The 24,512-nt window shown below is 41.9% G+C and overlaps 1 protein-coding gene across 2 annotated transcripts in view; it reads right to left on the bottom strand.

Moving 5' to 3' along the window:
- Positions 1–24,512, bottom strand: part of LOC149442158 (class I histocompatibility antigen, F10 alpha chain-like) — a 77,763-nt gene that overhangs the window by 10,988 nt on the left and 42,263 nt on the right. For both annotated transcript variants that reach the window (XM_089656443.1, XM_089656444.1), the window contains exon 4: positions 8,493–8,771. In XM_089656443.1, the coding sequence (XP_089512569.1) occupies positions 8,493–8,771 (279 nt within the window). The remainder of the gene's footprint in view (positions 1–8,492; positions 8,772–24,512) is intronic.

Genomic DNA, 24,512 nt, shown 5'->3' with positions numbered 1-24,512 from the left:
GTAGGGATAAAACTAGCTAGACGAGCAGGCGTATAATACCATCGGTATAGAATTTTGTAGGCATTCTCAAGAATAATGACATTCCTAGAACATTTAGATAGTGCTTGGGTCATGTTCTGCCAGTCCTGTTGATCCAAGGTCCCCTCTAATTCAGACTGCCAACGCTGATGATAGGAGCGAACCGGAGGGGTTCTATAAGATATAATGGAAGAATAAATTAAGGAAATCAAACCCGGGGCATAAGGTCTATGTCTGCACTGGCTTTCAAAGGGGGACGATAAGGTCCCGGATGCGTGCGTATTAGTGTATTAATAAAGTGACGAAGTTGAAGATAACCAAAATGTTCTCGGAGAGGGATGTTATAAGAAGAACGCAGAGCGTCAAAGGTAATTATTCTAGTGGGAGATAGGAGTGAGTGAACATCATAAAAACCATGCGTCTGCCACCAGGCAAACTGTCTAGGATTATCCCTACCCGGAGGGAATAATGGGTTATGCAATAGACGTAACAGCGGCAGGTGAGGAGAGATAAGGCCAGCGGAATATTTGATAGAATCCCTAAAGCGTCAGCGTTGGACTAAGGGTAGATGGACGTTGAGAGATAGGAAGCCATGGCAAGGAGGAGAGCGGTATCGGGTGAGAGTCCATCATATCTACAACAGCCCACAGGGGGAAGTGGTGAGATGTATGAACATGAGCTAAGAGGGCAATGTTAGCTGCCAAATAGTAAGACTGGAGATTTGGAACAGATAACCCGCCCATACTCCGTCGTGCGAATAAGATATGTTTGCTAATTCTGGGTCGAGAAGAGCTCCAAATAAAGGACAGAAGTTTTTCGCTGATGGATACGCAATATATGCGAAGGTACTGGAACTGGCAAGACACAAAATAGATATAGTAGTTTAGGAAGATAGGTCATGCGGATTGCGTTAATTCTGCCGAACCATGAAAGCGGGAAATGAGACCAAGAGAACAATAGATCTGTCAACTCGTGAAAGACAGTGGGAAAGTTAGCCTGATACAGTCCGTCATATGTCGGGGTAAGCTTAATTCCTAGATATGGTAAGGCCGAAAGCCATTGAAAAGGGAACGTTTGCTTCAAAGTAGTCAAGAGTGATGGTGGGAGGGTAACTGACATAGCTCTTGATTTAGCTGGGTTGACATGTAAGCCTGAAAGGGTTGCAAAGGAATCGAGAACCGCAAGCAAATTGGGCAAAGTAACCCCCGGGTTCGAGATTGACAATAGTATGTCATCTGCAAACAAAGACAATTTATGTTGGGAGCCTGCCACATCAATCCCCTTAATATCAGGATGTAAACGAATGGCTTCTGCCAATGGTTCCAAGGCTAGGATAAAAAGTAAAGGGGAAAGTGGGCAGCCTTGTCTAGTGCCTCTGGCAACCAAGAACGTAGAGGACTCAAATCCATAGTATTTAAGCTTCGCTTGAGGGGATGTGTATAGCGAAGAGATCCATCGTAGGAAGGAAGGGCCAAAGCCAAAGCGGTGAAGGACCGATAGGAGATACGGCCAGGATAAAGTGTCGAAGGCCTTATTGATGTCTAAGGATAAGAGCATCATATCGAGTTTACGAGTATGGGCCAAATGTTGCAATTGTAAAATACGTCTGATAGCATCTCCAGCCTGCCTGTGGGGAACAAATCCCACCTGGTCCTTTTTGATCAGGCGAGAAAGGAAGGAATTCAATCGAGTAGCCAAGATCTTAGTAAGAATCTTCATGTCAATATTGATAAGAGAGATAGGCCTATAGTTTGCCCAGGAAGAGTGATCTTGATCCGGTTTAGGGATCATAACCACATTAGCAGTTAACGAGTCCGGGGAAAAATTCGAACCTCCCTTCACCGCGTTAAACATAGCGGCAAGGTGAGGAGCGAGTACATCAGCTAATTTCTTATAGTATAGAGCCGTATATCCATCGGGACCAGGGCGTTTGCCCGTTTTCAGGTCTTCTATGCATTGCAAAACCTCAGATACTTGGATATTACGATCCATCAAATCCTTATGGGCCGACGTTAAAGTAGGCAGGGGCAGACGAGATAAAAAGTCAGAAATGGACTGAGGGTCGGCCCGGGTGGGAACAGAGTAAAGTTTAGCTAGTCGGTGCCGGAACTCTTCTAAAACCGCTACAGGGTTGCTCGTAAGGGTATTGTGACGAATACGTAAAGATATCGGTTTGGGATGCTGCGCAAAAGAACGCAATCTATGGGCCAACATAGAGTCTGGTTTGTTTGCTTTGCTGTAACACTTCTGGCGAGTCCAACGTAAGGAGCGCTCAGCCTCATCTGTTAAGCACAGATCCAATTCTAAACGAGCCTGATCCAACAGTCTACGGTTCGACGGGGAAGGTGATTGTTTACATTGGGCCGACGCAGAAGCTAACTTCGATTCCAACTGACACTGTTTAAGCTGTCTTTCTTTCTTTCGCCTTGAAGCTATTTGGATAATATGTCCCCTAAGAACTGCCTTGTACGCTTCCCACAATGTTACTGAAGAAGAGACAGAACCCGAGTTCAATTGGAAATATTCCTGAGACTTACGATGTAGTTCCACCTGAATCTCCTTCAACGAAAGCAAGGAGTCATTCATTATCCACGAAGAGAAGGCCGGCCTACATAGGAGAGATCGACAGACCACCAAGTTAGGCTCATGATCTGACCATGGGACCGTTAAGATAGAAATAGAGCGAACTAAAGGGAGGTGTTTATGTGAAACAAAGGCATGATCAATTCTGGAATGCGAATGATGAGTGTGTGAATAATGAGTGTAGTCTTTCCCCCGAGGATGAAATTCACGCCATAAATCTACCAGATCATGAGAATTTAACGTACGTGCAAAGGACTTCGCTGATGCGGAAGGGCCAGAGCACTCCGTTGGATATTTATCCAATGCAGGATTTAGCACTAAGTTTGAATCCCCTGCCATCAAAAGCGTACCCCTTTGATGTGTAGCCAGGAGAGAACATAGGTGTGACAGAAAAGGTCCAGGATTAACGTTGGGAGCATAGTAGGACATTATGGTAACATCTATGCCATGGATCGTGCCCTGGAGCAGAAGGTATCTGCCATTGGGATCAGCAATACGCCTCACACAGACGAATGGAGTTTTACTATGGAAGGCGACCAATACGCCTCTCTGTTTAGTGGGGCCAGCAGCTTGAAATATCTGAGGGTAACGTGCATCAAAATATTTTGGGGCAGAGGTAGTAGGGAAGTGAGTTTCTTGCAAACAAGCAATGTCAACTCGGCGAGCCCGGAGAAACTTAAATATCTTTACCCGATTCTGCGGAGAGTTCATCCCCTGGACATTCAGTGATAACCAGTTCAATGACATGGTGATCTAAAAAAAGGAAGATTAAATCTGCCGCGATCCCTGGGAGCCCTGGAAAAAAATTTATAAAAACACAAAACACACATAACAAACGACAAGGAGAAAGAGACGAAAAAGAAAAGAGAAGACCAGAAGACATCTGATATACAAGCAAGATATCTGTGAAGCATTGATATCAATTCAAACAATATAGTAATCAACTGTGGGTAAAACACCCACATAAAGGCTAGGTAGCGGGCGGGACAGAAGACCAGACCGCTAGCCAGCTCGATGGGGGACACGACCATCCACCGGAACAACTCGGCATTAATATAAAAATATTATACAAACAACTAAGGCTAATACACCTGTGAATAAGTAATCTGAAACTCGCAGGACAATAGAAATCTCAACCAATCAGTGCGGAGAAAAGAAACATCCACTCTGGATTGGAAGAGATAAACCACACGGAGGTATGAAATCCCTGAACAGATCTAGAGTCAAATCTAGAAAGTGGCAGCAAAAATCCACACGGAGCAAAGCTACCTACTGGCGGCCAGCCTCTAAACATCATGTCGCGGAGACTTCCTGAAAACGCTGAGCCTGTAGGGATCGGAGAGCCTGGGAACCACTTTGACTAGGAGGAGATTTACGTGAAGACTGGGAATTGTGAAGACGCGTAGGGATTGAAGTCTCCTCACTCTGGGATTGTGGCAGTTCCAGGTTGAGCTCCCGAAAGTGACGCCGAAGATCCGCTGGCGAAGAGGCCTGGAATTGACGACCTTGAAAGGAGAACGAGAGCTTGAAAGGGAAGCCCCATCTGTACTTGATATCAGCCGATTGAAGAATTTGAAGATAGGGTCTTAGGGTACGACGTTTGGCAATCGTAACTGTGAACAAATCCGCGAACAGATGGACAGAGTGACCCTGAAATTCCAGAGCCGAGCGGTTCCGAGCCGCCTGCAGTAGACGTTCTTTAGTACGATAAAAGTGGAATTTAATAATAATGTCTCTGGGAGGACCCTCCATGGGCTTGGGTGCTAGAGTTCTATGGATACGGTCAAACTCCAGACGTTCCATGGGAATCTCAGGGGCCAACTCCTGGAAAAGAGCAGTAGCAGTGCCCTGCAAATCAGTGATTGCCTCGGGGATTCCGTGGATGCGGAGATTATCCTTGCGTGCTCTATTCTCAGCATCCTCCAGCTTATCTTTTAAAGTGTCCAGCTCAGCATGTAGATCCTCCACTTTCTGTTCATGACCCTCCAAGACTGTAGTCGCCAGATCCATACGTTGCTCCAATTGGTGGGCGCGAAGGCCCAGCTCCTTTAGGCCTCTCGCCAGATCAGAAGATAATTTACGTGAGGCAGCTGTAATCTCCTCTCGCACTATAGCACGGAATTTGTGTAGCAAGGCTTCGGGATTGTGTTCAAGAGAATCAGCCATCCCCAAAGGAAATTGCTGCTGACTATCGCCATCAGACTCAGGGTCACCTGGAAGCTGGGTGTTGTCATCAGGCTCAGGCGGGCTAGGTATCAGCTTAGTGATGTGGCCCTGCGGAGGGGATTGCTGTTGGGCCCGATGTTTAAGTTTAGTGCGGAGAGTGCGGTGCATTGCCGGGAGTGGTCCACAGGATTCCAAAACCCCCTCAGACTATTGAGGTGATACGCTAGGGTGTAAAAGCCCAATGGCCGAGAGAATTGTTTCGGTGGCACGGCACAGGAAGGTCACTCTGGCGTTTTCCTCCTGGCTCGTGTACGTGTCCCCCACCGGGGAGGTGTTCACAGAAGGTTCAACATAACGCTGCAGCCAGTGAAAGGTAGATGGTTATGGTTATGATAACTAGGCCAGGTATGCAGGCTTTGTATAGGCTGCCAAAATATGTCCCAGACACCCCTGATTTATCCACTTGGGGAAGAGGGTTATTAGAAGAAAAAAAAAAAAAAACTCTTTCCCCCATCCAGCACTACTCCTGCAGCAACACTGATCCCCAGTATCTCGCAGGGATCCTGCAGGGATATAATGTAAGCCACAGTGCCACCAGGAGGATCAAAGGGACCCACCCAGCCTGTCCCTGCAGCTGACCTGTCTCTAGAGTCGGCTGGGAAGGGTGGTGGTGCGATCCGCTCCGGCCGCGGATTCAGGATACACCGCGGCTTTACACGCCGTGGTGGGCCTCAAAGCGCCCCGCGCCCCAGATGCTCGGAGAAGGGGCAGAGTAGATCGACACCCCTCCTCGGGTGTCAGGAAAGGTCTGGGCAGCCGGGGATCTGCTGTGGATGGCCGCTGTTCCCTGGATGGCAGCGGATGGGAGATCAGGGTGCCGGAGCTCAGGGAAAGACATCTGCTCCCGGCGCCATCTTGGACACGCCCCCGAGATTTGGGTTTCTGGAATGTGTAGAACAGACCTGACACTTCATAAACATGTGTGCGGTGTTGGGGGTGGAACATGAAGGATAACAATCACCAGTCCACCATAAATAACACAGTGCAGTCAGCAGGCATTAGTGTGATCATTGTGGAAGGAACACCTCGGGAAGGGTGCAAATTCTTCCAAATCATTTACAAAGAGAAGGTGTGCTAAAGAGGTTCTATATACAGAATAATGTTTGTGTACAGCACAGTGCACTGGTATGGTACAGCAACTAATAGTAGAAGCAGATAACTGGGGCCCATTCTCACTGTAACAGAGCTTTCTGAATGGACCATCAATGCACCTCATTGCACAAAAAAGCTCCTTCCCCATTACTATACAGCCCAGCTACAGGAATTAGTCAAAATCTAGCCTTGTAGTGGGAGTAGGTCTAGGGGGTAGAATCAAACAATACAATTTACGCTCACCCCCAGTCCAGTGTTGTCCTCTTCTCCACCCAAAGCTCCAGCCTATGTGTGGTCCTTTCACTATTAACTGTCCATGGAGGGGGCAAGAGTGCGACCACGGCCATGAGCAGCTTAGCCACTTCTGGAATTTTGGTGGTTGTACCGGAGTGATTCCAGCAGCTGCAAGCATCCCCCCGATACAGATTGCTTGCACAAGCAGCAGGAGGGGATCCCCCCACTTCCAGCTGCCTTCCACAGCTCTCTCGGAATCTCCCATCTCACCAGGATTCTTGAGCATCCAGCCGATGTGTCCGACATTCACTTGAATGTCATTCTGACCCTCTGGTTTCATTATTTTCTATGTCATTGACCTGGAACAAAATATGCAAATCAAGTCAGAGTGAAATTTGGACTCTTATTTGTATACCTGTTCTAGGTTTGTGAAGCCAAAAGGGTCAGTGTGACAAACAGGCAATTATCAACCAGTCAGCAATGGCAGCCTCTATGGCCTCCTTTAAAGTGTTACAAATCCCCGAAACCCTGTATTCACTATATCTGCTCTCCCCGCACCCTGCATTCACTATATCCGGTCTCCCCGGACCCTGCATTCACTATATCCGGTCTCCCCCGGACCCTGCATTCACTATATCCGGTCTCCCCCGGACCCTGCATTCACTATATAAGGTCTCCCCCGGACCCTGCATTCACTATATCTGCTCTCCCCGGACCCTGCATTCACTATATCTGCTCTCCCCGGACCCTGCATTCACTATATCCGGTCTCCCCGGACCCTTCATTCACTATATCCGGTATCCCAGGACCCCGCATTCACTATATCCGGTCTCCCCGGACCCCGCATTCACTATATCCACTCTCCCCGGACCCTGCATTCACTATATCCACTCTCCCCGGACCCTGCATTCACTATATCCACTCTCCCCGGACCCTGCATTCACTATATCCGCTCTCCCCGGACCCTGCATTCACTATATCCGCTCTCCCCGGACCCTGCATTCACTATATCCGCTCTCCCCGGACCCCGCATTCACTATATCCGCTCTCCCTGGACCCTGCATTCACTATATCCGGTCTCCCCGGACCCCGCATTCACTATATCCGCTCTCCCCGGACCCCGCATTCACTATATCCGCTCTCCCCGGACCCCGCATTCACTATATCTGGTCTCCCACAGTACACACAACATGGAAATGCAATTATTTTAGTAAATATAAACTGCTTAATACCTTTTCTCACCAGCAGTATGTAGCAGTCTTGTGACTTCTATCAATGTCTGGCCGAGCACTGGCTAATCTTGTAGGAGGAGTTTTCATTCTCCTCTGACTATCCTACAAGGCTGCATAACCCCTGACCCTCTGTCTGGACAGCGCTGATTGGGCCTGTGCTGATCACATGCACCCTCCCAAAAGAAAAAACAAAAATGAAAAACACACCTATCAATACACAGTAAACAGAGCATGTGTAGACTTGCACTGCTGCTCTATCTATGGCTGATGGATTGGGGACAGCAAAAAAAGGGCAGGATCAGAGAAGACAGGATCAAACAGCCTTTTTTACACAAGGCAGAGGATTACCCTCTTAGGTTCCACAGTGAGTATAATAAGTATGATTTACAACATATACAGACTGATTTTACTGTTGTGGGTTTAGTAACACTTTATCTGTAAATTCTCAGTTATGTATGAACTAACCCTTTAAATCCAGAGTTACCGAGGTACAAAAGAAGAACAAATCCCTCCATTGGCAATGTTACAGAACAGAACATGGGGGAAATACTTTTGCTAATGATTAATATATCAAGAACAATATATCTTATATATCTGACAGTGATCATTGGTACAATATGAAATGATGACATGCCAATGACATGGAGATTCTGGAATTTTCTACAGATAACCATACAAAGGCAGATCTTTCATTGCAAATGGATTTCAAATCTCAACAAATCACCGACCAGTCACAGTGCAGGAAATACTACCCCAGATACTGCTGTGTACGGTCTGAATGCTATTTCTGTATTTCAGTACTTTGTTTTGTTCCTCGGTTGCACTCGTTCTCATTCATTTAGTGACACAAACACAGCCGGCTTATTACAAAGGATGTTTCCATTTTAGCATTACTTGTGATAAACACACAGGGGGAGATTTACTAAAACCGGAGCACTCAGAATCTGGTGCAGCTGTGCATGGCAGCCAATCAGCTTCTAACTTCAGCTTGTTCAATGAAGCTTTGACAATAAAACCTGGAAGCTGATTGGTTTTTATACAGAGCTGCACCAGATTTTAGTAAATAACCCCGTGGTGTATGGACAGATAGAAGTCCTACTTACTCACCCCATTTCACACTGAGAGTCTCATCCCCCAGGCTGCTGTGGTCCACATGACAGAAGTAAGTGTCTCCCTCCTTGGTTGGCACTTCCACACTGACTCTGATCTGATAGGTGCCATCAGGATGGGGGAGAATTGGGGTCATTTCATCTGAAGGAACATGGTCCTCCCCATTCCTCATCCACTTCACATCCACAGGTCGGGGGTGAAACCCGTACACCAGGCACTGAAGTCTGGTCACATCATCCGACTGACGACGGCCCCACACCTTCACCTCTGGACGCACTGAGAGAGAGAAAACAAGGTATGTGATCTACTGACAAATGTAATCTATGTTCTCCTATGAGATGAATGTGGACACATACAGTATGATGATCTCCAGCATAGAATTATGAGGTCACAGTCCCCACCATTCACTCTAATAGAAGGTGAGCTGTCAGTGATGTCAGTGGGGTGTAGATCCATCAACACAGAGCAGTCCTGAGGACATTCCTTCAGAAGACGATCCATCATGCATCTCATTGCCAGGAAGCGGCTTGTCTGACTCCCAGGACGGCTCACACTGATCACAGCTTTTGTCTTTTAACCACTTGTCCTCCAGAAGATTTTCCCCCTTTCCTGAGCAGGCCATTATTTGCAATACAGCGCTGCGTTACTTAAACTGACAATTGCGCGGTCATGCAATGCTGCACCCAAATGACATTTACGGACTTTTTGTGCTATAAACAAAAAAAAGAGTGACAATTTTTAAAAAAATATTTTTTATTTTCTGCTATAAAACATATCTAATATAAAAAAAAAATCTAATTTCTTCATAAAATTTAGACCAAAATGTATTCTGCTACATAGTTTTTGTAAACAAAAATCCCAACAAGTGTATATTGATTAGTTTGTGCAAAAGTTATAGCATCTACAAACTATGGTACATAATGGAATTTTTTTTTTCTTACTAGTAATGGCGGTGATCAGCAGCTTATAGAGGGACTGCGATATTGCGGTGGACATTTTTACACTAACTGACATTTTGTGGGAACCAATGACACTAATACAGTGATCAGTGCTAAAAATATGCACCGACACTGTACTAATGACACTGACTGGGAAGGGGTTAACATCTAGGGTGATCAAAGGGTTAAGTGTGTGCCTAGCTATGTGCTTGGTGTACACTAAGTGGTGCTTTTACTAGGGGAAGTGATGGATCGTGTTCTCAGCTCTGCAGACATGATCAAAGCCGTCTTTAACCTGTTCCCATCCAGCCAATAGCAGAATGATGACAGAGCAGGACTCTCATTGATCCGAGTGAGCGTCATGACGTCCTTCTGGGAACGCGCTGCACTATGGCAAGATCTGTCACTGGCTGTGTACCTTCGACCCAGCCAATGACAGATCTGTGCACCGGCCCAGTACCATGTGACCTGCTGTAACCAATCACAGCAGGTCACATGATAATTGTAAACAATGGATGGCTTCCATTCATGCCATCCATTATACACAATTGTGTCACTAGCTGTGATTGGTCACATGTACAGACTGGGCCAATCACAGCCCATCTGTGTTTATGTGTTTAGCTGAAAACCTGAGTTAATCGATTTAATTTAGTTAAATTAAATGCTTGTTTATAGCAAATAAATTCTTTACAATAAGCAATCATAATGTGTAAAAAAAAAAATACTGATGACTTCTCCAAAGTAGTACAATGTTACTATGGTAGCATTATACTACTCTGGTGATTGTGTATTATGAAAAAAAAAAAATCTTCAAAAAAAAAAAAATGTAATAAAAAATAAAAAAAACTGAAACAATTATTTTTTTTATTTCTTCGTACTGTCACCAATGTCCCTGATCACCGCCACACCAGTTATATGATGATGATGTACTGCATTGGTGACAGTATATAAAAAACCACATTTGTGAAAAAAGTTTTAATTTCTTTATTTTCCAAAGAAGTATGACAAAAAAAATTACAACTTCAAAAAAACTCGCCATGCCTCTTATTAAAAACCTCAGACTGTCTACTTTCAAAAAAAGGGGTCATCTGTACTATTGACATTATTGGGCCCCAAGAAATTAGATCGGCCATCGGTACATCAGGACTGACCGATTTTCAGATATAGAACATAGTTTGTGGACTCGATAACTTTAACTTTCCTACAGACTAAATAATTGTAAAGGAAATTTGTAAATTCTGCATTTTATTTTGTGTGCTTTGCCTATGTATTGTACACTGCACTCATTGTGCACACGGCACTAATAATGTTCTCATTACATGTTTGCATTCTTCCAAGTCCTGATTAGAAATCAGCCTGCCTATGTAACGCCCCTCGTTACCATAAAGTACAATTGTAATATTAATGTGATCCCTACATAATCATGTGTATAAAATACTTCAAATACAAATAAACAGAACAGTTATTTGGAAAGATGCCGAGTGTATCGTTTTGTGTCTGTTCCCCTCTGCAGTAGTTATTAATTTGGAACCACTAATCAATAGGAGGTTAGGAGTTCCCTATAACATTTTCATTAACCACTAGCCGCCCAGCCACTGTATAAAAACAGTGGCAGGGCGGCACGGCTGGGCAAAAGCACGTTTTAAAACGTGCTGTTGCAAAACAGGTAGGGGGCGCGCGCCGATCTCAGCCGCGGGTATCAGTCGCCGGGTCACAGCCGGTTGTTATCAGCTGTGTCCCTGCGATTAGCGGCAATCACTGACAGAGAGCAGGGCTGCAGTAGCTCTGCTTTCTGTCACTTCCCTGACAGTTCCTGACACGCAGACCAGGAGAAAAGAGATTCTCTGTCCCAATCAGCATGTCTCCCTGCAGTACACCCCCCCCGCCCCCTAGTAAAACACTCCCCTCACGCAGTTAACCATTTTAGTGCAAAAAAAAAAGTTAATCCCTTCCTCCCCAGTGCCATTAGTACAGTGTCAGTGGTTTTTTTTTGTACTGATCACTGTATTGGTGTCACTGGGGATGTCAGTGACCCCAAGTCAGTTCCCCCCCAGTGTCAGAATGTCCGCCGCAGTCCTGCCATAAGTCGCTGATCGCCGCCATAAGTCGCTTATTAGTATAAAAAAAAATTAAAAATCCGAGTATCTTTCCCGCCATTTGTAAATGCTATAAACTTTCACGTAAACCAATAAATTTACATGTATTGGGTTTTGTTTTAGCAAAGACATGTCGCAGAAAGCATTTTGGCTGAAATTTATGACAAAATTTGATTTTTCAATTTTTTTTTACTGCACGTTTTATAGCAAAAAGTACAAAATATTGTTTTTTTTTCTCAAAATTGTCAGACTTTTTTTTTTATAGCGCAAAAAATAAAAAATGCACAGGCGATCAAATACCACTGAAAGAAAGCTCTATTTGTGTGAAAAAAAGGACATAAATTTCATTTATGTACCGTATTGCATGACCGCGCAATTGTCCGTTAAACTAGTGCAGCGCTGTATAGCAAAAAAATGGCGTAAATTGCAGTATCTATACCATAGTTTGTAGACGCTATAACTGTCACACAAAGCAATCAATATACAGTGGAGATCGAAAGTTTGGGAACCCTAGCTAAAAATTTGTATTAATGTGCATAAAGAAGCCAAGGAAAGATGGAAAAATCTCCAAAAGGCATCAAATTACAGATTAGATATTCTTATAATATGTCAACAAAAGTTAGATTTTATTTCCATCATTTACACTTTCAAAATAACAGAAAACAAAAAAATGGCGTCTGCAAAAGTTTGGGCACCCTGCAGAGTTAATATCTTGTACTGCCCCCTTTGGCAAGTATCACAGCTTGTAAACGCTTTTTGTAGTCAGCCAAGAGTCTTTCAATTCTTGTTTGAGGTATCTTTGCCCATTCTTCCTTACAAAAGTCTTCCAGTTCTTTGAGATTTCTGGGCTGTCTGTCACGCACTGCTCTTTTAAGATCTATCCATAGATTTTCAATTATGTTGAGGTCAGGAGATTGTGAAGGCCATGGCAAAACCTTCAGTTTACGCCTCTTGATGTAATCCCCCCGTGGATTTCGAGGTGTGTTTAGGATCATTATCCATTTGTAGAAGCCATCCTCTCTTTAACTTCAGCTTTTTCACAGATGGAATCAAGTTACCATCCAAAATTTGCTGAAATTTTATTGAATCCATTTTTCCTTCTGCTCGTGAGATGTTCCCTGTGCCACTGGCTGCAACACAACCCCAAAGCATGATTGATCCAACCCCATGCTTAACAGTTGGACAGAGGTTCTTTTCATTAAATTCTGTGCCCCTTCTTCTCCAAACGTACCTTTGCTCATTCCGGCCAAAAAGTTCAATTTTAACCTCATCGGTCCACAGAACTTGTTTCCAAAATGCATCAGGCTTGTCTATATGTTCATTTGCAAAGTTCAAACGATGATTTTTGTGGTGAGGACGTAGAAGAGGTTTTCTTCTGATGACTCTTCCATGAAGACCATATTTGTACAAGTATCTCTTTATAGTGGAATAGTGTACCACAACTTAAGTGTCTGCCAGATCTTTCTGGAGGGATCGTGCAGTCAAACGTGGGTTTTGAATTGTTTTTCTCACAATCCTGCGAGCTGTTCTGTCTGATATTTTTCTTGGTCTTCCAGATCTTGCTTTAACTTCCACTGTTCCTGATGACTGCCATTTCTTAATTACATTCCGAACAGAGGATATTGACATCTGAAAATGCTTTGCTATCTTCTTATAGCCTTCTCCAGCTTTGTGAGCGTCAACTATTTTCAGTTTCAGTTTTCTAGACAACTGCTTAGAAGAACCCATGGTGCTGATTGTTGGGGCAAGGTCAGATGAGTCTGGGCATTTAAAACCTTTGAGATTGACATCACCTGGTCTTCCCAGACGATGATTGAGAACAATCCATGACACTGGCAGGTCTCAGCTTGGCAGAGGGGGCAGTGCATGCTATAAATACTGCAGGGTGCCCAAACTTTTGCAGACGCCATTTTTTTGTTTTCTGTTATTTTGAAAGTGTAAATGATGGAAATAAAATCTAACTTTTGTTGACATATTATAAGAATGTCTAATCTGTAATTTGATGCCTTTTGGAGATTTTTCCATCTTTCCTTGGCTTCTTTATGCACATTAATACAAATTTTTAGCTGGGGTGCCCAAACTTTCGATCCCCACTGTACACTCATTGGGATTTTTTTTACCAAAATCATGGAGCAGAATACATTTTGGCCTAAATTTATAACCAACTTTGAGTTTACTATATATTTTTTATAGCTGAAAGTAAAAAATATCGTTTTTCTTCAAAATGTTTGGTCTTTTTTTGTTTATTGCGTGAAAAATAAAAAGCGCACAGGTGATCAAATACCACCGAAAGAAAGCTCTATTTGTGTGAAAAAAGAACATAAATTTTGTTTGGGTACAGCATTGCATGACCGCGCAATTATCAGTGGAATTAGTGCAGCGCCGAGTAGCAAAAAGAGGCCTGGTCATTAAGGGGGGTAAATCCTCAGGAGGGCAAGTGGTTAATGTCCAGAACAATAATAAACACTGATTTGGGTTATTTTCACCAAAGAAATGTAGCAGAATACATCTTGGCCTAAATTTATGAAGAACATTTATTTGCAAAATTTTATAACAAACAAAAAAAAAATTTTTTTTTTCAAACTTTTTGGTCTTTTTTTCGTTTATTTGGCAAAAAAAAACCCCAGTGGTAATTACATACCACCAAATGAAAGCTCTAGTTGTGTGAACAAAATGCTAAAAATGTAGTTTGGGTGCAGCGTTGCATGACTGCGCAATTGTCATTCAAAGTGCCAGAGAGCTGAAAGCAGAAAATTGGCCTGGGCAGGAGGGGGGTAAAAGTGCCCTGTATTGAAGTGGTTAAGTCTGGGCTCTGACCAGGTCATGCAAGGGGGATATGATCACCATGTATAATACATAAGGGGGATATGATCACCATGTATAATACATAAGGGGGGATATGATCACCATGTATAATACATAAGGGGGGATATGATCTCCATGTATAATACATGAGGGGGGATATGATCTCCATGTATAATACATAAGGGGGGATATGATCTCCATGTATAATACATAAGCGGGGATATGATCTCCATGTATAATACATAAGGGGGGATATGATCTCCATGTATAATACATAAGGGGGATATGATCACCATGTATAATACATAAGGGGGATATGATCACCATGTATAATACATAAGGGGGGATATGATGTCCATGTATAATACATAAGGGGGATATGATCTCCATGTATAATACATAAGGGGGATATGATCTCCATGTATAATACATAAGGGGGGATATGATTTCCATGTATAATACATAAGGGGGGATATGATTTCCATGTATAATACATAAGGGGGGATATGATCTCCATGTATAATACATAAGGGGGGATATGATCTCCATGTATAATACATAAGGGGGGATATGATCTCCATGTATAATACATAAGGGGGGATATGATCTCCATGTAGAATACATAAGGGGGGGATATGATCTCCATGTATAATACATAAGGGGGGATATGATCTCCATGTATAATACATAAGGGGGGATATGATCTCCATGTATAATACATAAGGGGGATATGATTTCCATGTATAATACATAAGGGGGGATATGATTTCCATGTATAATACATAAGGGGGGATATGATCTCCATGTATAATACATAAGGGGGGATATGATCTCCATGTATAATACATAAGGGGGATATGATCTCCATGTATAATACATAAGGGGGGGATATGATATTCATGTATAATACATAAGGGGGGATATGATCACCATGTATAATACATAAGGGGGGGGGGGATATGATCTCCATGTATAATACATAAGGGGGATATGATCTCCATGTATAATACATAAGGGGGAATATGATCACCATGTATAATACATAAGGGGGGGGGGATAAGATCTCCATGTATAATACATAAGGGGGATATGATCTCCATGTTTAATACATAAGGGGGGATATGATCTCCATGTATAATACATAAGGTGGATATGATCTCCATGTATAATACATAAGGGGGGGGGGATATGATCTCCATGTATAATACATAAGGGGGAGATGTGATCTCCATGTATAATACATAAGGGGGGATATGATCTCCATGTATAATACATAAGGGGGGATATGATCACCATGTATAATACATAAGGGGGATATGATCACCATGTATAATACATAAGGGGGATATGATCACCATGTATAATACATAAGGGGGATATGATCACCATGTATAATACATAAGGGGGGATATGATCACCATGTATAATACATAAGGGGGGATATGATCTCCATGTATAATACAGAAGGGGGGATATGATCTCCATGTATAATACAGAAGGGGGGATATGATCTCCATGTATAATACATAAGGGGGGGATATGATCTCCATGTATAATACATAAGGGGGATATGATTTCCATGTATAATACATAAGGGGGGATATGATCTCCATGTATAATACATAAGGGGGGATATGATCTCCATGTATAATACATAAGGGGGATATGATTTCCATGTATAATACATAAGGGGGGATATGATCACCATGTATAATACATAAGAGGGGCTATGAGCTCCATGTATATTACATAAGGGGGATATGATCTCCATGTATAATACATAAGGGGGATATGATCTCCATGTATAATACATAAGGGGGATATGATCTCCATGTATAATACATAAGGGGGGCTATGAGCTCCATGTATATTACATAAGGGGGATATGATCTCCATGTATAATACATAAGGGGGGATATGATCTCCATGTATAATACATAAGGGGGATATGATCTCCATGTATAATACATAAGGGGGGATATGATCTCCATGTATAATACATAAGGGGGGATATAATCTCCATGTATAATACATAAGGGGGTATATGATCTCCATGTATAATACATAAGGGGGATATGATCTCCATGTATAATACATAAGGGGGGGATGTGATCACCATGTATAATACATAAGGGGGATATGATCTCCATGTATATTACATAAGGGGGATATGATCACCATGTATAATACATAAGGGGGGATATGATCTCCATGTATATTACATAAGGGGGATATGATCTCCATGTATAATACATAAGGGGGATATGATCTCCATGTATAATACATAAGTGGGGATATGATCTTCATGTATAATACATAAGGGGGGATATGATCTCCATGTATAATACATAAGGGGGGATATGATCACCATGTATAATAGATAAGGGGGGATGTGATCTCCATCTATAATACATAAGGGGGGATATGATCTCCATGTATAATACATAAGGGGGATATGATCACCATGTATAATAGATAAGGGGGGATATGATCTCCATGTATAATACATAAGGGGGGATATGATCTCCATGTATAATACATAAGGGGGGATATGATCTCCATGTATAATACATAAGGGGGGATATGATCTCTATGTATAATACATAAGGGGGGATATGATCTCGATGTATAATACATAAGGGGGGATATGATCTCCATGTATAAATACATCAGCTTTTCATATAGTGAACTCGGTGTAGTTATTCACCCTGAGGTCATCACAGAGGACAAGGGGGAGCTCTTTACATCTGGAGGTTTCTTCAGTCAGAGCTGTGAGAATGTGGAATAGACTCCCTCAAGAGTTGGTTCCGACCAGCTCAGTGGATTGCTTTAAAAAAGTCCTGGATTCTTTCTTGGATACACAGAATATAACTGGATATAACATTTATAGGTGACGTTGATCCAGGGAATATCCGATTGCCTCTCCGGGGATCAGGAGGGAATGTTTTCCCTGCAGGAGCAGATTGGAAATAAAGAAAGAAGGAGTAATCTTAGAATACGAGGAATCCCAGAGACTGCTAAAGGGGAAATACTATATGAACTAGTTAAAAAAATCCTAAACTCCATAAGAGATAAACCGGAATCTGATGGGATCGATTTGGACGGAGTGTTTAGGGTAGGAAAGTTCAAACGGGCTACTGAGAAGGAAAGACCGAGGGACATAATTGTCCAGTTCCAAAATTTTGGGGCCAAAGACGAGATCTGGAAGAAGACCAAGGGAAGATCATTAATTAAGTGTGGAGACTTGACTATCCAAATCTATGCGGACTTAACAGTAGAGACCCTAAGGAGAAGGAGATCCCTGAAACCCCTGTTGGAGCAAATGAGAAAACAGAATGTGCAGTATAGATGGGGTACCTCAGCATTTCTAATAGGCTGGAAAAATGGGGTCACAGCGTCAGAGGGGAGGGGCTCTGACGTCACGACGTTGCATTGGAGAGGCTCGGTGATCCTAGTACAGACGGAGGCAGACAGCACTGCAGGGGCAGAGGCAGAGTATTCCTGTAGATTGTCATCTATGCTGACCTGGATTACAACAGAGCTGTATACCACTGTGCAACACCTTAATTGGCAGCAATAAATCTCCTTTTATGCACAAAGATAAGGCACCATGGTCTGTTTTCTTCCCTTTTACAACTGACCAACACCCCTCGAACTGGTATAAGGAGGATTGGAGAAGGAGACACCCCCAGGAGGGGAATTAGGAGATCCTCAGAGAGCTGGTCAGGATATCCATTCATGAGCAGCTGTACAAGGGGACAAAGGAGAGAACAGGAGAACCTATTTAAATCTACATCCACCTTCTGGGACAACTAGGACAAGAGTATCATCCCATCCCATCTATTCTGGAAGGATAAAAAGCGTATTTGCCTGGATTCATTCAGGCAAATATAGAGGTGAGCACATAGGGAGACCATTAAGCACTCGGCGAGAGGAAACAAGGAATCCACCTGCACATTTTACTTTAAAAGACTTTATATATACTTACTTTATTATATGCACGTGCACAATCTTATATGTTTTTGCAAAATGTGGATAGAGTGATCACAACAGAATAGAGGTGCACTATTTCAGATTGTATGGATCTATATATAATTGTACCTCTCAAGTCATAATCACTTTAGGATTGATAGTTACCAGTCACCTGTATGAAGGCTCTTGATATATTGAAATTCATATTAACTGATTGAGTCACTAGTTATAGCGATTCACCACCAATTCATAATTACTATCCATATTATAGTTTATTTATGTATTGCTTTGGACAAATATCTTAAGCACCTTTAGAAGTAAGAGTTATATACACTAATATATAGGAGCGCGGCACTATCTATTTATAATAAGTAGAAAATGAATTTTTTTTTTTTTTCTCTTGCTTCTCCCTCTCGCCCCTAGCCTTCCCCCTCCGGATGCTGAGACCTGCTTGGAGGCTCCGATTAAGGCAGGGAGGTAAAGAGTAAAGACTCTTGTTGAATCTAGATGACAGAGAGAGGGAATCGGGGCGGTTGGAGGAGAGGTGAACCGTACATAGGCGGAGCTGACGCCCCAAATTTTAAATCAATGGTGGAAATAGATCCACAAATGATTTGTAGGCAGTTTATAGGCCTAAAAACGGGTAGGGGAAAAAGAAGGGAGGATGAGAGGGGTGGTGGGGGGGGGGAGGGAGGGAGGGGGGAGGGGACGAGAGTTGGGTGGGAGGAAGGGAGGGGAGGAGGTATTGGGTCAATACTCTGCAGGACAGAAAGGATAAAGAGGAAGAGGCAATCTGGAAGAGAGATGGACTTAATTGGGAAAGATGGAAGAATTACAGTTTATAACCTATAATGTGAACGGGCTGAGTTGTCCAGGGAAGAGATTTAGGTTGTTTAATGAGTTACATCACAGGGCTACGTCAGTGGTATTTTTACAGGAGACGCATTTTGAGATAGAGGCAAACGTGAAATTGAAATCCAAATACTATCCAACATGGTACTATGCAGATTCTCCAATTAAAAGAGCAAAAGGGGTTGCAAAAGGTTTGGCTAAGAACATGAGATTTGAGTTGGAGGATAGAAGAACCGACCCGGAGGGGAGGTTTTTATTTTTAAAAGGTAGACTTCAGGGGATTGAGTGTACTTTAGCCAATATATACTGCCCCAATAAAAACTCGGAGAAGTATATGAAGGGCTTGTTGAAAAAATTAATGGACTTTAAAAAAGGGCGCTTGATAGTAGCTGGAGACCTAAACTTTTGTATGGACCCACAAAAGGATAACACCTCTTCTGTGCAAAGAGAGGGGAGTAGGTCTCTGAGAGCTTTGAAAAAAGTGATGCATGAATATCAACTAGTGGATACCTGGAGAATAACGCATATGAAAGACAGAGACTATACCTTCTTCTCTAATGCACATGAGATATACTCGATTAGATTACATCTTAATAGACCATCAACTAATAGATCATCTGGTAAAAATTGACATAGAGACAAGGACGTTCTCGGATCATGCTCCGGTCGTGATGAAGTTGGGATGGGGAAGAAGGTGGACGGGAGGATTAGGGTGGAGGTTAAATGAGGTTCTTCTTCTGGATGAGGATGTAGTTCAGAAAATCGAGAAAGAGATTAAGGTATACTTTAAGGAGAACGAAACAGAGGAAGTATCGATAGCTACAGTCTGGGAAAGTCATAAGGTATTCATAAGAGGAATCTTGATTGTGGCTGGAGCAAGGAAGAAAAAGGAAAGAAGAGAGAGGGTCAGTGGGCTCTTAAAAGAAATATTGGACTTGGAGCAGATCCATAAGAAGAAAATAACAAAAGATACGAGACAGAAGTTACTGGATAAAAAAGAGGAGCTAGAGAGGTTGATGGATGAGGAGAAGAGAAGAGTATATAATAGGGTTTTGAACGAGAGGTATAGATGGGGAGACAGACCAGGAAGATATCTAATGAGAGCTTTGAATAAAAAAAAAATAGGAATTATATAGAAAAGATAAAAAGCTCAAAGGGGGAGTTGGTCCACTCAAAGAGATTATTAAAGTGTTTACGGAGTATTACAAAAAGCTATATAATATTAGCCCCCAAGGCCCTCTAAAAGAACCCCAAGAGGGAATTAAGGAAAAAAAGATGACATACTTAAAAAATGCGGGATTACCAAAACTAAGTGAAGCACAGTTGAACTCCCTAGACGTAGAAATCTCCCAGGAAGAAATTAAAATAGCATTAAGAAGTACAGGAGGGGGAAAAAGTCCAGGTCCGGATGGCTATACAGTTAAGTACTATAAGAAATTTTGTGAAGTATTGTTACCCAAGCTGGAGAAATATATGAATGCTCTGGGAGGTGGGATGGAAGTGAGGAGAGAATCCCTACAGGCACATGTAGTACTTATTCACAAGGAGGGAAAGGATCCATCTCAGTGCTCCAGCTATAGACCTATCTCACTACTGAACACTGACACTAAACTGTATGCAAAGGTGTTAGCAAACAGGTTGAGAGATCTGATGCCTGAATGAATCCATGGAGACCAGGTGGGCTTTGTACCGGGGAGAGAAGGTAGAGATAACGGCTTGAGAACCCTGATGCTTATTCAGAAGAGTAGAAGAGGGAAAGCCCCGGTGGTGCTCTTGTCAATTGATGCGGAGAAGGCATTTGATAGAGTGGACTGGGGCTTTATGATGGACAACTTAAAAGTGTTGGGGATAGGAGATAGAATGCGAGAGTGGATAAGTAAACTATATAGGGAGCCTACTGCAATCATCACGGTAAATGGGGAGAGATCAGAACCCATTGGAATGTCAAATGGTACAAGACAGGGCTGTCCTCTGTCCCCTCTGCTATATGTATTGTCACTCGAACCTCTGTTGTCAATAATAAGAAATAGTGGATCGTTAAGGGAATTCAGATATAATCCATAGAACATAGAGTAGCGGCCTTTGCGGACGACTTATTGTTCTACGTGGGGAATCCCCGAATAACTCTCCCAAATATAATGAAGATTCTGAAGGAGTACGGTGAACTATCAAATTTAAAAATTAATCCAACGAAAACAGAGATCCTAAATATTAATATATCAAAGAATGAAAAAGAAAAATTACAAAAAGAATTCCCCTTTATATGGAGAGAAAAAGAGATAAAATACCTAGGAATAAAACTCACTGCCTCATCTAAGCATTTGTATAGATTAAACTATATCTCTTTGATAAATGAGATCAGGGAAGATTTAAAAAGACTAGAAGGAGGAAATCCATCCTGGATAGGACATATAAACTTAGTCAAAATGGTAATTATGCCTAAAATACTGTATAGATTTCAAATGGTACCAATTAAAATTCCAGAAGCCTTCTTTAAGATAATGAAAAAAATGTTAACAAGATACATATGGAAGAATAAAAAACCTAGAATAGCATATGAAACATTGAGTAGGACTAAAGAGAAAGGGGGATTGGGTTTACCAGATGTCAAGAGATACTATAAAGCAGTGGTTTTGGCAAGAATATATGACTGGACATTTAACCATAAGGGGAAAAGTTGGGTAACAATGGAAAATGATCTTAGTGGCATTAGATTGAGTCAGATGATATGGGTCCCACCACAGTTCAGGGGAACTAAAGAAAGCACAAGTATTTACACTTTAAATGTTTTTAGGGTATGGGACAATTTACATAAAAATATGAAATGGGAATTTAATTCAATATTAATGCCTCTCACGAATTCTGAGTACTTTCCTCCGGGAAAGAACAAGATATCGGGGAGATGGTTTAGAAAGGAGGACACCCAACTGAGAGATGTATTGGTGGAGGGGGAATTGAGATCACTTAAAGAGTTAATAGAGAAGAAGGGAGACATTTTTATTAGAATGGATGAGTGGAAATACCATCAATTGAAAAGTTTTATTGGAAAACTACCGAAACCTTTGAGAATAAAACAGGAGTGGAATATGTTTGAAAGGTTGTTAGAGACACGAAGGGATGGGAAGCACGGTATTTCAAAAGTGTATAGAATACTCACAGAATTAGACACAAACACAAAGTTAATCTTTATAACAAAATGGGAAAGAGATATGGGAGTTGGGTTTGATGAAGATAGACAGAGAAAGATGTTTAGATTGATACACGATAATGTTAGTATGACAGAGGTTGAGGTTAATTATAAGTGTGTGACACGATGGCACATCACACCGAGTGTAGAACACAAGATGAATGGGGAAAGTTCAAATATGTGTTGGAGAGGATGTGGAGATATAGGCACGGTGTTTCACATATGGTGGGAATGTCCGAAAATCCAGGCTTTTTGGAAGACAATAGTCAAGTTGATTGAAGAAATAACGGAAATTGACATAGGATTAGACCCAACGACGTGTCTCCTACACAATGTGGAGACATCTGTAAATAAATATAAAGATTCAGGTATTTGGTACTTCTTGAATGCGGCGAAAGGGTTGATACCCAAGTTTTGGCGGAAAGTCGAGGTACCGAAGGAGGTGGATTGGATTAACAGAGTAAACCAGATAGGCAGAATGGAAAGATCATATCATATGCAGGAAGATAGAATGAAAGTTTATCTCAGGAGATGGGAAAAGTGGGAAAGAGCAGAATTGAAAGAGAAATATAGGAAAACATGAACTAGGATGTTAACAAAAAATTAAAAATCCTCAAGAGAAGAGAATGGGTTAGAGTCTGCAGAGGGGGAGGAGGGGGGAAGAGGGGTGGGAAGGAGGGGTAGTGGGATGGGAAAGAAAAGAGTTTTTAGTAAGGGTAAGGCAGAAATGTTATAAATGTCTATTTGTATGAGAATTACTTCCCTTTTTGGGTTTTTGTATTAACATGAAAAATTTAATAAATATTTAAATAAAAAAAAGAAAAAAAAAAAAGAAGGAGGGAATGTTTTCCCTGCAGGAGCAGATTGGATCGTGCTTTGCTGTGTTTTTTTTCCTTCCTCTGGATCAACTGTGGGTGTAGGATTATAACTTTTTTATTTTTTATGGTTGAACTGGATGGACTTTTGTCTTTTTTCATCCAGACTAACTATGTAACTAGGCATTCTATGCATGAAGGTAAAAAACCTGTGTGCAGAATCCTCCCCCAGCCCCCCCCCCCACCCCCAATGCCATCAATCACAGGCAGTGAGCAGAGAGGGGGCAGGGCCAAGTCACGGCTCTGTGTGTGAATATACAAATGGAGCAGCGGGGACCTACACAGCAATAGGCTGCTTTCACACTGAGCAGTTTTTGCAGCACTTTTCAGTAAAGAAAAAAAAAAAAAAGAAGGCACAAGAAAAGCTCAAGAAAAATGCATCCCTTTAAATTCAATGTATGTCTTCACATTGGTCCATTGCGCTTCCCTTGTGGTGTTAAATCCTGCTTGCCGCATTTCTTGGTCCATATTTGGGGAGTACAAAAAAAAAAAATAAAAAAAAAAAGGCGCACCAAAAATGCAGGTCCCCATTGAGGCGTGACTCAAATCAATGCATTTTTTATAGCTTTTTTTCAGAAACGCACTACAGTCCATTACACATGGCTTTCTATGGGACACGTTCACATCTATGTTTTTTCGAGCTGCTGCATTTATGGAAAGGGTCAGGGACTTTAAGTGCAAAACATTGCATTTTCGGTGCAACAGAAATCAACAGAGATTTAGTGCATTTAGTGCATTTTTGACACATTTTCACAAGGTTTGCTTTTTAATTTTCCCAGCAACAAGTTGGCCAAAAAATTTTTTTTATTTCTATTATTTAAAGAAACCGCATAAAGAGAAGAAAAAAAAAAGGTCAAAAACAGGAGTGCAAAAATGCAAAACACACAAAAAAAACTGCAAAACAGACAAAATGCAAACTGCATTGGTACAAAACAGGCCTGAAATGCATTGAAAATGCATAAAAACACTCCTGTTGTGTTTTTGATGCATTTTGCATCTGTTAAGCAACAAAAAAAAAACAAAAAAAGATTTAAAAAAATGCGTCAATTACGTATGCAATAAAGCACTGCAAAAACAGACAAAACAAACTGCTTGGTGTGAACCAGGCTTGAAATGCACTGAAGGTGTATCAAAAACGCACACGTGTTGCGTTTTTTATGCGTTGTGTATTTAATCTGCCCAGCAACAAGTTTGCCCAAAAAAAAAATGCTTTAAAAAACATGTCAAAAACGCACAATGCACTGAAAAAGAACTGCAAAACAGATAAAAGGCAAATTGCATTCGAATGAAAC

This window comes from Staurois parvus, unplaced genomic scaffold (genome assembly GCF_062004578.1).
Source record: "Staurois parvus isolate SC_StPar_1 unplaced genomic scaffold, SC_StPar_1.0 ptg000906l, whole genome shotgun sequence".
Lineage (NCBI taxonomy): Eukaryota > Metazoa > Chordata > Amphibia > Anura > Ranidae > Staurois > Staurois parvus.
Note: the sequence above shows the minus strand (reverse complement) of the source record. Positions and strands in the feature narration are given on the sequence as shown.